At 47.7% G+C, this 16,135-nt stretch overlaps 1 protein-coding gene across 1 annotated transcript in view; it reads right to left on the reverse strand.

Moving 5' to 3' along the window:
• RENBP (renin binding protein) overlaps positions 1-13,769 on the reverse strand; it is a 38,919-nt gene extending 25,150 nt beyond the window's left edge. The window contains exons 1-2 of the mRNA XM_086940246.1: positions 13,598-13,769; positions 1,785-1,889 (exon numbers count right to left, since the gene is read on the reverse strand). Coding sequence (XP_086796372.1) covers positions 1,785-1,885 — 101 coding nt within the window. The 5' untranslated portion in view covers positions 1,886-1,889; positions 13,598-13,769. The remainder of the gene's footprint in view (positions 1-1,784; positions 1,890-13,597) is intronic.
• Between the last annotated feature and the right edge of the window lie 2,366 nt (positions 13,770-16,135).

Here is a 16,135-nt window from a genome sequence, read left to right on the forward strand (position 1 = left end):
CTCAAAGTATTCAAGTGACCAGTGTCGGCTGGTAGGGAACAGAGGTTGGGGGGCTGGGAGGAATATAAAAATAAAATGACACTTACCTTTTCTGACAGCCGCGTTTCTCCTCCACTTCTCTGCTCCAGAAGAAGCTGCAGGAAGCACCCGGCACACAGGCTCCCCTGAGCCAATCACAATGCTACAATGCAGCGTTGTGATTGGTCTGAGCGCCGTTAATCGGCGCTCAGATTGCAACAGGGAGCCTGTGCATTTTCCCCACCAGGCTGTCCAAAATGGCCAGCCAAGCAGTCATGCGCACTAAGGGGTTGATTAGGATAGCGGGTGGACTTTAGTCCGCCCACAACCCTAGCAGTAACGGGACCGCCCGCCTGCCATGCGGTGCTCCCGCCACCCCAATCATGATGCGACTGCCACCGCGGCAGTCGCATCTGGCGTTTTAACATTGCGGTGGGTGATACTGGCTGCAGCACCCGCTGCAATGTTAAAATGCCATGTTGTGCATTGCCATGCAGAACATGGCAGGCACCACGCCTGTGCCTGCCACCTTGTACATAGCAATGTAGGGGGGTATCATATGTACCCCCCAAGTGCAGCCTTCCACCCCCCAGGGGCCCGCAACGGGCCCCCAAAGCAAATCACCGCCAGCCCTTCCATGGGGGCATTGCCACCATGGAAAGGCCTGCAAATGCCCTGCATCCTAATATGGATGGCGGTGCCGGCTCGGCACCGCCGCCATATTGGTGTCCCAGCTCCGCCCGGCCGGCAATCGTACCTATTGCTGACCACTGGAAAAGTGTCCGGCAGACTTTCCGTCCGCCGCGTTACCCACCGCCATTGTAATCTGGCGGTGGGTAAATGACTGTACGATGGCGGGCGGATTGCCACCGCCGGGCTGGCAGTGGCGATCCACCCGCCATCCTAATCACCCCTTAGTGTGCACAATCCTCTCCTCCTCCCACCATGAGCCCCCGTCTCACCCCCCCTCACCCAGCCTGCGGCAACCAAAAATAAAAAGATAATAACCTTATTATTGTTTTATTTTTTCCCTTTTCCCTGCTCTATGAGCAGTAGGGCGATGCTCCTCCGCCTTAGCGGAGGAGCCGCCACTGCAAGTGACACACGCTTTGCTCCTTCCCCTTCGATGAAGTATTCAAGTGACTCGCGCCTTGCTGTTCCTCCTCAAATGAAGTATTCAAGTGTCACAAGGCTCGTCAGATTTGTCGGCTCGTAGGTGTATTGCGCCAAAGCCCCGAAAGTGCCAGTATTTACAGCAGCACTGTTGCAAAAGCGCGAGAAGGAAATGATAGACAGCATCTATGGAGACAGGGTCATTACTAGGGACCTTGTGAGGAGGAGAACAGTGTCATGTACAACACAAGCGAGTACATTTCCAAAGACCTGCTCTGCTGAGCTGCCAAAAAGAGCTAAAGGCTTCCCTTAGTGCAAGCTCAACTCGCGTTAAAAGAACACGCTTGTGCTAAAAGTACTGCAGTGTAAAACATTTTGCTTCTCTTGCCTGTGGGTCCCTGTCCTGTCAAATGATAATTATTTGAAGATTTGAATCTGGGGGGATCCGAGGCGGGAACAAGATTTCTTCTGCTTTGCAGGAAATGACTATGAGACAATGTCCTTGGTTGCATCCCAGTCAACCACAGAAAGCCTCCTGAGACAAGCCAACCAAGTACTTTCCACTGCATGGCACATGCACATATAATAAGCTTAAGTACACTTTAGTGAAAGATAAGCACAGAAAAGGTAACATGTTTTTAAAAAGCAGCTACCCATGTTCTTGGTCGTGTGAGTTCTTGGTCCAGAAGGCCATCGCTCGATCGAGGTCGTCAGCCATCATCCGCCTCCAGACCTGGATCTGCGCCACGTCCATCTCTCTAGACAAAAATGAAAAAAGGCAGTAAATGTCTCACCTACAGCTACTCCAGGGCTAGAACCCAGACAGAGCTGTAAATAGAGAGAACCATGCCTGGGATCCAGACAAGGCCAGGAACCCTGACCAGCTGATCCCACACAAGGCCAGAGCCTGAACAGTGCCTGGAAGCTGCACAAACACTGGATCCACACACTGTTTGGACACCACACAAGGCCTTCTGCTCGGACAAGACCTGGAACCAAATCCATCTCCCTTTTCCTTCCACACTTTACCTTCCTTTCCAGTCACACTGGCGGGACCACTGTTATGAAATTTTTCACTTTTTTTTTTTAATTCTAGGAGTAATCTGGATTCTTCTCTCAGAAGCTGAGCACCTCAACATCTCTGTTTCTGGTGGGTTTTTAATTGGGGTATTAGTGAACTTGTGAACTATATCAGAGTTAAATCTGGTCAAATCCAGCCTACAGTGAAGGCCCTGTTTCAGCTCATGTTTCATGGACTTACAATCCTCACATTGTTAAGAATCCAAACTCGGCTGCAGAGGGACTGAAGCCAGCTTCAGACAAGGTCAAGAACCCACTGTTGAATCTTACATTTGAAGGCTTATTATGTCATGCTGTTATTTCATATTTTATTATACTTACTTAATTTCATTCTCTCAACTTATTCTTTCATGGTACTTACCTGCCACGCACCGTATTGACCTGGTGTTAAGTGACCCGCTGGTCAGATGGAACGTGAAGTGTCTGCACGCCAAGATGACCCTACACGTACCTTGCAGGAGGACGCGCAACACAGGAGCATGGCGGACATCTTTGTTTTTAATTAAGAAGGTCAGCGCTTACGACTAAAAAAAACAAATGGTACAGAAGGAATTGTAGATCAGAGATGGTGTGATATTTTACTTAAAGGGATGTTGTGCTATTGTAAAAATCACTGGAGAGAGAATCTAAATAGTGTAACTGTGCAATCAAACAATGGCTGCTTCACAAAGCATATGACAACCACCAACGTCCTTCTTGCTTGCTTCAGGGAACCCAGTTGGAAATGCAAACTGTGTATTAGGGCAGTGATTCCCAACCTGTGGTCCAGGGACCCCTGAGAAGCCTCCTCAGTGGGGTCCGCCACTCCTTAGAAAATTCAATAATATTAACAGATTAATAAAGTGTATATAAATAAAGAAGCTATTTGTATAATTGATTTTTTTTAATGTACTGCAAATTAATTTGAAATTGGAGACTAAAACGTAAATGAGTATACTCAGATTGATTTGTGGGAGCAGTGCAAGAGCATCATGCAGAATACGTATGGCTGATGAGTGGTCTCAATTGAATTTACAAACGCTCCAGCCTTTATATTAAAAAAAAAAATTTAATATATGTTTATGAATTAAATAAAATGTGTCAGAATTTGTGTATTTGTTTGAATTTTTTTTCTACATTTTTAGTGTATTGTTTTGCGGTTCAACTCATCGACAATGCTGAGGCCGGGGCCTACGGCTAGCTGTCATGACTCAGTGGGGTGGTCCCTCCAATAATGATTCAAGGGAGGGTCTACGGGTTCCGGTAATGATTACTTGGGGATCCTCGGAAGTCAGAAGGCTGAGAACCACTGGCTTAGGGAATTTGACAATTATTTAGTTGCAACTGAAGGAAAGCAATATGACCCAGACTGTAATGTAGCACTATTATTTAATTCACTGGGATTTGAAGGACAGAAGATATTTGATCATTTGCAGATGAAGTTACGGATGAAGTTACGGATGAACGGGGGATCTGGAATAATAACAGAGAAGCAATAAGTAGATTAGAGCTGAGCATTTTAGAAGAACACAGTCTCATTGTGAAGAGGCGATGTGTTCACGAGGAAACCATTGAGGAATGTTCAGAAAGAAGTAATATGTATTTTGGCTGCTTTCTGTGAATTTGAAAATGTGAGATCAAGAAGTCTCCAGCCTTTGTTATAACAAGAGCTACTTATGTTCAATGAAAATCATATAGAGCTACTACCGCGTATGGCTGTTACCATAGCGACCACATCAGACAAGATTACATTAGTGGCCTCCCAAAGCAGGGTCACCAGCCGTGTCCATCGCAATACACAAGGGACCGCCACCAGCAGTAATGTCAAATACATGCCTTATCAATTTGTAATGCCTTTACCTGTCATAGGAGCCATATATGTAATTCAGTCTGGCACCTAGGAAAATTTGTGAGTAGAAAGTCTACTCAATGCAGCGTGAATGATCATTGAATTGTCAACTTTAAATAAATACATTTGGGCTCCAAACATTAACTTATTATTTCTGAAAATACCCACATTTTTGTCTCAAAGACATGTTTTTCATCTGTGGAAGTATTCTTAATGCAACCAAAAAAAAACATGTTAATCACTCGGTTGAGCTGAACACAGGTGAGCTACTTACAGCTATCTGAAGAGTTACCCGATCTCCCGAGTATTCATTGGAGAACCAGACAGGTCGGTATATGAGAGTGAACAATGCTGTGTTACTCTGAAAAAGTTCAAGAAAGACTATTATGCAGCAGGAATCCAACGTGGGAGCAGACAGTAGATATTGCCAAAGGCACTGAAAGATCAGATCTGCCATCAAGGGTATTTTGTGAAGAGTGTGGTGGGTAGATGAGCGTTAATGCTTTATTTATGGGCAGGAGGGCAATAAGAAAGAACGACCTTGTCAATCACAACTCCAATGTTACAGATGTGGTCATGGAACACATTTAAGGAATAATAGCAAATGTGCAGTTATAGGTAAAAGATTAAGCAAATGCAACAAAGGGTCACTTTTCAGGGAACGAGAGGGGGCTGACGGGCTAGTGCCCTTGAGACGTGTCCTTGAGGAACAAAGGGAAGCATGATGAAGCATGATGAAGTTAGTCTTTATAATGTATGTGGAGGAAGCAGGAGTTATTGCCTCAAAGGAAGGGTCTTATTTTGAAGATGATGGCTTACTCAAGCTTATTGGTGATCATCATTTCTGACAAAACCTTTAAAAAGGTACTCTAACTGTAGATTGCACGCAGCTAATGTCAGAGTTATGACTTTTGGAAAGTTAACCCCTTCGATGCTCATGACGAGCGCAGCTAGTCATGAAAAAGGGGATTCTGTAAATCTCAGCACAGGAGGGGAATAGGCTTAGCACCCAAGGTGTTATATATCAACAGTTTCGGCTACTTTGAAGACTGCATCAGGTTCAATGACAGAGTGATCTTCATCCATCCATCATACATAAACATTAAGGGCTATGATGGGAAATTAGGAATTGTTTGTCGTGGTACCGCCACACCAGTTGTGCTTCTGGAGTGAGAGGCTGTTGATGTGAATTATTTTATTAAAATGGAGCAGCGCGATGGCAGACAGAACTGGCTGAGTGCATGGTTTGGATTACAAAATAATACTTAAGCAAAATGCTGTCCCACTTGAGCGTAAAGTTAGAAGTGTTCCACTCAATGTGAGGGTTGTCTTCAAAGCATTAATGGATGCCATGTGTATAAAGAAAGGTTATCAACCAGTTGACACAGCAGAGTCTGTTTCTGCAGTGACTATCACTCAAATCAAAATCCATTTATGTGGGAGTCTGAGGTCCTTAAATAGTAACACTGTGGTCGATTGTCCCCCACTTCTGAAACTGATGAGAGGCTGACGATGGGGGCCGGAACTAAGTTTTCTCTAGTCCAGATGTTCTACCTTATCACTGGGCTGCTGTAGACACAGATCACAACTTTTCCCCAGACTGTCATGCCAGTTGGATCCTAGACTTATGTTTAACTTTTGGGTTGGCTTCTGCAACAAGTGTGTTTGAAATGTTTTATCTATGCCTTATTTAAAGACAATCCAGGGGCACAGATGTTTCAAGACAACATATTAATTTATGCAACAGCGGTGGATGAACATTATTTTTGGATACAGTTTTGAGTGTGTTGCAAGAAAGAGGTGTTGCTGGTTAGCAAAGACAAATGCAGGTTTTAACTACCAGCATGGGGCATCTCGAACACAGCCGCAGTTCTGATGGATTTAAACCTAAAGCGACTTCATGAAAGCTATGGTAGAGGAATCCACTCCATGGCATGAGTACCAGTCATGATCATTGATTGCTTTAAACGAATATGTGTGAGGTTTGTGAATGGCTGTGCAATGGTTACTGAATATATAGTTCTAAAAGTGAAACAGAGGCCAACAAAGTACGCGCATTGAATTCCAATTCAAAAAAAGTGGTAAAACTAATAGTGATGAAAGCACCAATGCAGGAAAGAGATTAGAAAGAAATTACAAAAAAAACTGCTACAGGTGTGGTAGTTACAGACACAGTGATGATGCTATACAGTGTCCTGCTGCAAAAAGTCGCTGTTACAAGTGCAAGAGAATTGGTCATTTTTCTCGGGTGTGTAAAACCAATGATGTTTCTGGTGTAAGGAAAACTGTAAATACTATAAGTGAATCTGGAATTAATTGTACTGAAGACGAGGTGGATGATGAGTGTTAGAAATGGGATTTCTGGTTGGCTAAGGCTTGCGCCAAAGCCAGGCAGAAACTACCACTCCAGTCAGGGCAAGGGAGTTCCATGCCAAAGATAACCCCTTCTCACCCCCTTGGTAGCTTGGCACGAGCAGTCAGGCCTATCCTGGAGGCAATGTGTAAAGCATTTGTGCACGCACACAGCAACAACATCCCAGGCACACCACAAAAGGAACTCCACACAAGGTTATATAAAAATAGCCTTTGTATTCTCATAACACATTAGAATAGTAAACACATAACATACACTGTGCCAACTAGCACGGGCAAATTCACAAGGGATTATTTACACAGGACAGGGCCACCTGGGCCACTGTCAGAACCATCACAAAGCCAACTTGGTAAAAGAAAAATAGATCGTAAACATACAACCAGTAACCACTGGTAATCACTGTACTCCACCTCAACCTGTAACATAAACTACATGATGCACAGTCACATCAGGCGCAAATTACATTCTGCGCCAACCTCACCAGCATAAATACATTATGCAATCTCTCACTAGTCTAAACACATTAGACCCTACCTCCTAAGTATAACTCTCATTAGGGGCGTAAATCACACAGTGAAACATAACCTCACTAGCATAACCACATGGAATGCAAATTAAACGCATAATCATAAACCACACTTTAGAGGTATCAAAACAGGGTGCGTAAAACATACTAAATTCATTACATTTCCTAGCACCACATTGCATGAGCACATCAATCACATTAGGGCCTTGCGCCCTATACATCTACCAGTCCCCCTGGCCAACTGGCCATCTCCAAAGGGGCTCAAATGCCCTGTGTCCAGAATGTCAGGGCGCGCAAGTTAGGGGTGCGCCATCTGCACAAGCCTAAACGTTGCAGCTGCCCACTACTTGCTGGGCAGCTGAGAACCACAACATGGGCCTAAACGTAGCAGCTGGCACCAAGTGCTGCGCAGCTGTGGAAGGCCTGGCACCTCTGTGCCACTTCTGTCCCTTTCAGGGACTCTCACTCAGAATTGCGCCTAAACGGTGCAGCTGCCCACTACTTGCTGGGCAGCTGTAGATAGTCCAAATGCGGCATGGGGTCTCACTGGCCCTTAGAACGACTGCTACACACGTTGGAGCCTCTGCCTCTAAAAACCTACTGAGCTGCGGGGGAAGGACACAGGCCTTTAAAATTGATATAACCCATGTTGGAGCCACCTACGCTCTAAAAGTAATTAATGCGAAGTGTTAGAGCCACCTAGGCTCTAAAAAGGAACATGCTCCCAAGCACTGGAGCAGTGCAGCTCTGAAAATAATTAGCCCTGTGACATTGCAGCTGACCCCTGCCAAAGTGGGGCAGCTGAAGGATAATGCCCCTCATGGGCGGCACGGGGCCTTGGGACCCCCGGGAGCCCTCTAAACACATGTGGAACCGTTGGAGCAGCCCGCTGCCAGACGGGGCCACTCTAGACTGGGCCAGGTACTGCGCCTCAAAGGCACTAGGAACAAGGAGCCCCACTTACCGGGCTCTCGATGCTGCCGGTCTCCTCTCCTTGTCTCGGGCGTCTCTGCGTCACTCGTGGCACCGGGGACAAGGAACAGGCACTGCTTCCGCCGCCGCCTCCATGTAACTGGGCGGCTTCTCCTTACGGCGCGCGGCACATGCGGGGCTCTCCCTCCACTTCGGGAGCCCCGCCGAACGGCCACAGTGCTTATCTTCCCCCCCAGACGGCACTTCTCCTTACGGCTCAGGGCTTCCCTCAACCACACGGGAGCACCGCGTTGAACGCAGTCCTTGGGCGCCCTTCCGGTCTGGCTGCAGGCCCCGCCCCTGTCACGGCAGGATTGCCTGGCTTCCGGGTCGGACGAACGGGGCAGCGGCGGTGAATCCTTTCGTTGGCAGTGAAAGAGATAGGCTCCCTCGAGAATGAAAATAAACAGCGGGGTGGGCACCCGCTGTAATTTAAATAAAAATAACACGGACAAAATGCAGGGTGGGCACCTGCTATAAAGTACGAAAAATAAGTGGACCAAATGCAGGGTGGGCACCTGCAAGATTAAACCTTAAAATAAGCGGGGTGGGCACCCGCCGCCATTATCGTCCAGGGGGGATCCCTACTCTGGGGATTCCCTCTTAAAGGGCTAATCAAGGAGATAAGCACAGTGCTCCCAGGGCACTAAAAGGTTTGCAAAAGTCCTGAGAGCAAGGAAAATAAAGCCAAAGGTCCCAGAAGTCCTGGGCAGCAAAGATGGGGCAAAACAGCTCCCCACAAGGTAAATCCTCTGAGCATCCAGGGGCTGGGCATGGCCCAGGGAGGCAAGCCTCCCCCTGGGCCCCAGCAGCAGCACGCCCCTGGTAGTTTCCAGTTGAAAAACAAGAACAAAATCATGGGGTCACAGCCCCTCTTTTATACACCTACTCCCTTTGTTAACAAGGTGCAGGCAATGGGAGAACCAGCTACAGCTGGTTCAGGGGAACTCCTGAGCACTTTTTTTGCTCAGCCCCTCTCTCCCTTTCACTGAACAGGCTAGAGACATCAGACGCACCACAGAAGGTAGAGCCAGCGTTGAGGAGGGAAGGCACAGCCCTATTCAGGTCCCAGGTGCAACTCCTCCCTTCCATCAACATGCAGATCTCTCCATTCACCACCGGGCAGACCCATCCGGACTCCTGGAACCAAGCACACCAGCCAGCCCCTGTCACTTACAAGCCAGACAGTCAATTCACATCACACTGCACACAGAAATGCCCACTTCTAAAAGTGGCACTTCTACACGACACATTAAATCTGCGCACACTATCGCGCAGCATTTAATCTCACGAGTTCACACATACCAAACTCGCCCCTGCACTCCCCACACATCAGGAACTACCATGGACACACCTATACCCATGCATTCCTATGGGAGGGCAGGCCAATCTCACACACGCACACAGAGAGCGCACACACTTTACACTGGACCACAGTGAAAAAGTGCGCAGAGGCCTAAAATCACCAACACCAGGCCACAGAAACAGGCTAGGAAAATGCAAAAAGTTTTGGGGTGAACCTGCCAAAAGGGCCAAGTCCAACAATGAGAATGAGAGTGACATTGAAGTAATGGTAGTAGAAAATGTGAACACCTTACAGAATAATCTAATGGATACTTATGCTCCTTCTAAATGCATAGTATCTATTAACAATTCTGCAGTGCATATGTGGGCGGATTCATGCTCCCCTTTCACCTTAATTGATAAGAGTAATTGGAAAGGTTTCGGGTCTATCACATTAATTCCCACTGATGTTGAACCACTTGGATATTGTGGAGTTAAATTACCAGTGTTAGGATATTTTTGTGCCAAAATACAATTCATGTACCGCTCCACCATAGCTAAGATTTATGTTGCGGAATCAGGTAGAAGTCTATTGGGGTGGTGAGAGCAGAAAAGTATAGGTATTATCTTGGATCCCAACCATCCTCTACAGGTGTTGTTAACAGATGTGGATAAAACTAACAAATGGGTGGAGGATTTCCCTAATTTGTTCAAAGAGGAATTGGGATGTCTTAAAGGATTCGAACACCAGATAATAGTCAAAAAAGATGCCAAACCTAAGGTGCGCAATGTGCCAATGGCATTGAGGGGAAAATTGAAGGAGGAATTGCAAAGATTATGTAAAGAAAAGATTATTGAACCAATAGAAGCATCGGATTGGTTAAGTCCAATTGTGATCGCGCACAAAAGCAATGGCAAGATTCGCATGTGTGTGGGTTAGAGGGATTGATAGGTAACCTTTGCCCCATATAAATGAAATGTTATCAAGTGTTGAAGGTTGAAAGTATTTTACCACTTTAGATTTATCAAGTGCTTATCACCAAGTCAATGGCACATTATTGTCTACTTTAAGATGCCTGCCGGCCCATCTGTGCATTGAGATGTTGTTGAACTGCACGGATAGAAGGCCTGTTGTGCTCTGATTTTACTCTTTAATCACGAATCAGCCGCACTGCATGGGGTACTGACGAGCAGGAAGGTTTTTTTTCTCTTTCAGTACCTGAGAGGTATGTAAGCTCTTCAGGGAGATGGCCTCGGAGCTGTGTGTCTGAAGTGTGGTAAAGGAAACTCCTTAGTGAGTGCCAAGTTCATTGGGTGGACCAGAGACTAGGGGATCCAGGCCACATTTTCTCTTTGCATTCTGGAACTTGTAGTCCCCCTTAACTCATTACAAACCCTGAACACGAGTCCCACAATGGAAGTAGAAAAACACAAGGGGCACAGCCGTTCACACATGGACATGGGGAACATGGCAGCAAAGCGCCCATTCGTCCCTGTCTGTATGATGTGTGTAGGAGACTAGCTTAGGATACAGTGCACACTTGTTTAAGTGACGCACCTTGCACTAATCCAGACAACCCATAGGATGATTTTAGTGGTCTTAGACAACCTTAGAAAGCTCTCTAAGTGGTAGCTGTGGAGACCAGCATTCAGGCTTAGTCCAGAAGAAGTGAGAAGCAGCTTGTTTTACCAGAACTAATCATATAGTGTAATTCAAACGAAAAAGAACCACACAATGTATTTATACATTTTTTCATTTATTATACACACTCACTCACACATTGGTATATCTCCTACCTGGAGATATAAACACAATTCACACAATATTTCAAAAGGAGAACAGGGAAGTAGCACAAATACACAGTGGTCTCCAGGGGGAGACCAAACCATATACTAATAAAGTGGAATGTGAACTGTGACCGAAGTTGAGACTTAACCCAGAATACTCAGAGGAGCTGGGGACCCAAAGAACCACCCATGGTAAGTACCCAGGAACCCCACAGAGGCTGTGTACAGAGTGGAAACACAACCGCATACTCCACGCAAGTCAATGGGGGAGTTGCGGTTGCAGTTTTCAAGAAGAAGGACGTTTCCCAGAGGACCCCGAAGAAACCCAGTGGAAGTTGGAAGATTGGGGAGTCACCCCACCCATGGATACCCCAGGAACCAGGATTAATACACCAGGGAAGCTAGATGCATAGGTGCAAAGTGATGTCAAAAACCGCCATAGACCACAATGGAGGACATCAGTGGGGATGACGCTGGCAAAGAAGTTGAAAGAGTCAGGTGGAATCCAAGGGGGGATTCTTGAAGAGGAGTACCTACAAGCGGAGGGGACATAGTATATGCCAATCGGGAGTGACCAGAAGGAACGGAAGCCCAAGGACCACCGATAACGGAAGATGCAGGGGAGTTCCAGGGGGACCCCAAGACTCCCTCCTCCGGCTTCTGCTCACTATCCACCACCGCTACAGAGGACATCAATTCCTGCTCTAGATTCTTGAACCCCACCACATGGAATACACTCAGATCTTCTTGTTTTCATCCTTCGCCCGCCATCTTCAGACCCACATCTTAGGTTGTCTGTCTGCCACCTGATGCTGTATGGCCCTTCCTCCCTCATGCTGAGCTCTGTGTAAACAAATACTTGACTATCTAGGACCAAGTGCCTTTCCTGCCTCTATTTGAGTCCCACCGTGCCCTCTGGCACCACCGCCGTCTGCACGTAACTTTCAGGTGCCCTTCCTTTCCCTAAGGAGCCATGAGGAAGCCATTTGTTCCACTGCCATGGCCTACAGGCTCCAAATCTTAAACACGCGCCAGATCTCTCCGCTCTTCCCTCACACTTGGCCAAAGTCCTACTCACTAACATGAGCAAACTGGTTTACTGCAACAGTCTTCTGGGTCCCTTCCCTCATTGTGCGTTCTCCCTCTTCGATAAGGAAATTGATAACCCACCCAGCAAGACACCCACTTCTTACTAACGCCAGCAGGTCGGCCAGCTCTGGACAAAGGGCAGACTTCAGTCCAGACAAGTGCCATGGGATATAATGCACTTCTAAGACGGGGTATCGGTTTCTGCAGGAGCACCCTACGCCAAACTCTACTTCCCAACCTAAGGCCCCCCTTCTGAGATTGAAAACATTCTTGATGCAGTAAATTTACACTCAAATCTCCTGATATAACAGGGATTGGTAATTTCAGGTTGGGAATTTAGCACGGTATTCCAAGCATTTGGTTAAGTGCTGGGAAAGCTGGAGTTACTGCACGATTCTTTTTTGCAGGGAATTCCCGCTTACTGGGCCATTTGCTGGGGCAAAATTTTAATAGGCTTAATCCTGTGAAATGGGTCCTCATATGCGGAAATGCACAATAAACAAGTTACTTGGAAACTATCATTCCCACCCAAATACGAATTTCAATATACCTTGAAATCAGGGTCACATTTTGGGAGGTGATACAGAGCAGTGAACGTTATTACCGCTTTATGGTACAAACCACAGAATGAGCCTGTCCTATAAACTAGGGTCAGCGTGATATTTGTGAGCCCCCCCCCCCCCCTTAGTGTGCCTTCCACCTTCCTCCCACTCTGTCAATCACCAACCCTTGCCTTTCCAGCAGTGACTTACCATGTCCAGGGCGCTCCCTCCATCCACAGGTGAAGGTTCCAGCCGCTGTACGTATCTAGCCGCACCTGTCGGTGGGATCACCTGTCTTACCTGGCTTCTGTGCCCAGCCATCACGTGTCTTACCCCGCTCGTCAGGCATCTCCTGATTGTCCTGCCACCTAAATCTGGTACCCCCCACCTCTAGGGCCACTGGCCCTTGTAACATGTGGCTCGTGTGTTACAAGCCTGTGTCCTGTGTGCCTGGCTCTGGTTCCCTGTGTTGCATGTCACCTGGTCTGATGTCACCTGGCTCTTGTGACATGTGGCTCCTGTGTTACAAGTCTGTGTGTCCTGTGCACCTGGCAGCACCTGTTGTGTGGCACATGGCTCTTGTGACATGTGGCTCCTGTGTTACATGTCTGTGTGTCCTGTGCACCTGGCAGCACCTGTTGTGTGTCACCTGGCTCTTGTGACACGTGGCTGCTGTGTTAAAAGTCTGTGTGTTCTGTGTGCCTGGCGTCACTTGTTGTGCGTCACCTGGTTCTGATGTTATCTGGCTGTGGTATCTCTGCCCGGCGTGTCTGCATCTCTCCTCCAGTGTGTCTGTCCCTTTAAGTCTGCAGTGTGCCAGTTCTGTAGAACTTCTGTTGTGTGGGTCGTTTCTGGGGTGGGGGGGGGGGGGGCCTCTGCGTGCGTCACTCCCTCCTGCTTGGGTGATGTTTGTCTGTCTGTCTCTGTTTCTTGTGTAACTCTAACATGTTTCCCTGACTCCAGGGCTGCCTGTCTCCTCTTACCAGCCGTCCCTCTGTCCTCCTCTCTGTCAGCGGTCCTTCCTCTCCAGATACCCGGGGACTCTCCGCTCCAGGCTGCAGCCAGCGTCCCTCTGTCTGTCCTCCTCTCTGTCAGCGGTCCTTCCTCTCCAGAAACCCGGGGACTCTCCGCTCCAGGCTGCAGCCAGCGTCCCTCGGCTCCGGGTCATGTGACCGACGGCTGCGCAGCTGACTCAGCACCTCCCAGGGCCAGTCATGTGTGTGCAGAGCTCTGCAGGGAAACGCAGCTCCCCGCGCCAGCTGTGCCTGTTTTCCTGGGTTTGGACTCATTACCTCTGGGTCTCCGTTCCAAGATTACTCGTGACTTCTTGCACCATAGAATTCAGAGCAGAGCGTTCGTCAGCCTCTGGTGCATTATGGTACTTGTAGTTTCTAGAGCCACGGGGGGGGGGGGGGGGTAGTGATGTGTCTGCAGAGCTTTGCAGGGAAGCCTGATTCCATCTGTGCATGTTTGCCCGCGTTTAGACTAATTTCCTCTTAATGTCCCTTGCCAAGAGTTCTTGATACTCCTTGCACCACAGAAGTCAAACCTAAGTGTTTCATCTGCCTTCCAGTGCATTATGGTACTTGTCGTTTTTAGAGCCACCAAGGGTAGTGATGTGTGTGCAGAGCTCTGCAGGAATGCCCCACTCTATCTGTGCGTTTTTCCTGGGTTTAGACTCATTCCCCCTGTGCCTGTCTAAGAGTTCTTGTGTCTCCTTGCACCGTAGAAATCAGAACTAAGCGTTATGTCCGTCTTCTTGGTGCATTCTGGTACTTGTAGTTTCCAGAGCTACTGAGGCAGTGGAGTGTTTGCACAGTTTTCCAGAGCCGTCCTGGTCCATCTGTGCCTGTTCCTGGGTTTAGACTCTGGTGTCTCTTCTCCAGTGCTCATCGCTCCCTGCACTGTAGAAAGCAGAATTGAGCATTTGTCTTCCTTCCCAGTGCATTATGGTACTTGTAGTCCACTATTGCATTTTTTAGGGCCTGCCGCTGGTGTCAGTGAGCAGTGAGACCACTGTCAATGGCACATTATTGTCTACTTTAACCGCTTCCGTGCGGCGCGAATTCCCCGCCCATGCTGACTCCGCCTTGCGCGGGTGGAGTCATGACGGAACGGTTCCGTCATCAGCACAGCTCACCCGTAGCTGATGACGGAACCGTTCTGTCATCAGCATGGAAGGGGTTAAGATGCCTGCAGGCCCATCTGTGCATTGAGATGTTGTTGAACTGCACCGATATAAGCCCCGTTGTGCTCTGATTTTACTCTTTAATCACCAATCAGCAGCACTGCACGGGGTACTGACGAGCAGGAAGGTTTTTTTCTCTTTCAGTACCTGAGAGGTATGTAAACTCTTCAGGGAGATGGCCTCGGAGCTGTGTGTCTGAAGTGTGGTAAAGGAAACTCCTTAATGAGTGCAAGTTCATTGGGTGGACCGGAGACTAGGGGATCCAGGCCACATTTTCTCTTTGCATTCTGGAACTTGTAGTCCCCCTTAACTCATTACAAACCCTGAACACGAGTCCCACAATGGAAGTAGAAAAACACAAGGGGCACAGCCGTTCACACATGGACATGGGGAACATGGCAGCAAAGCGCCCATTCGTCCCTGTCTGTATGATGTGTGTAGGAGACTAGCTTAGGATACAGTGCACACTTGTTTAAGTGACGCACCTTGCACTAATCCAGTCAACCCATAGGATGATTTTAGTGGTCTTAGACAACCTTAGAAAGCTCTCTAAGTGGTAGCTGTGGAGACCAGCCTTCAGGCTTAGTCCAGAAGGAGTGAGAAGCAGCTTGTTTTACCAGAACTAATCATATAGTGTAGTTCAAACGAAAAAGAACCACACAATGTAGTTATAAAAATAGTTATTTATTATACACACTCCCTCACACATTGGTATATCTCCTACCCGGAGATATAAACACAATTCACACAATATTTCAAAAGGAGGACAGGGAAGTAGCACAAATACACAGTGGTCTCCAGGGGGAGACCAAACCATATACTAATAAAGTGGAATGCGAACTGTGACCGAAGTCGAGACTTGACCCAGAATACTCAGAGGAGCTGGGGACCCAAAGAACCACCCATGGTAAGTACCCAGGAACCCCACAGAGGCTGTGTACAGAGTGGAAACACACCGCATACTCAACGCAAGTCAATGGGGAAGATGCAGTTGCAGTTTTCAAGAAGAAGGACGTTTCCCAGAGGACCCTGAAGAAACCCCGTGGAAGATGGAAGAATGAGGAGCCACCCCACCGGTGGATACCCCAGGAACCAGGATTCCTACACCAGGGAAGCTAGATGCATAGGTGCAAAGTGACGTCAAAAAACGCCATAGACCACAATGGAGGACTTCAGTGAAGATGCCGCTGGCGAAGAAGTTGAAAGAGTCAGGTGGAATCCAAGGGAGGATTCTTGAACAGGAGTACCTACAAGCGGAGGGGACATAGTCTATGCCACTCGGGAGTGACCAGAAGGAACAGAAGACCAATGACCACCGATAACGGGAGATGCA

The sequence above is a fragment of the Lissotriton vulgaris genome, chromosome 10, assembly GCF_964263255.1.
Source record: "Lissotriton vulgaris chromosome 10, aLisVul1.2, whole genome shotgun sequence".
Taxonomy (NCBI): domain Eukaryota; kingdom Metazoa; phylum Chordata; class Amphibia; order Caudata; family Salamandridae; genus Lissotriton; species Lissotriton vulgaris.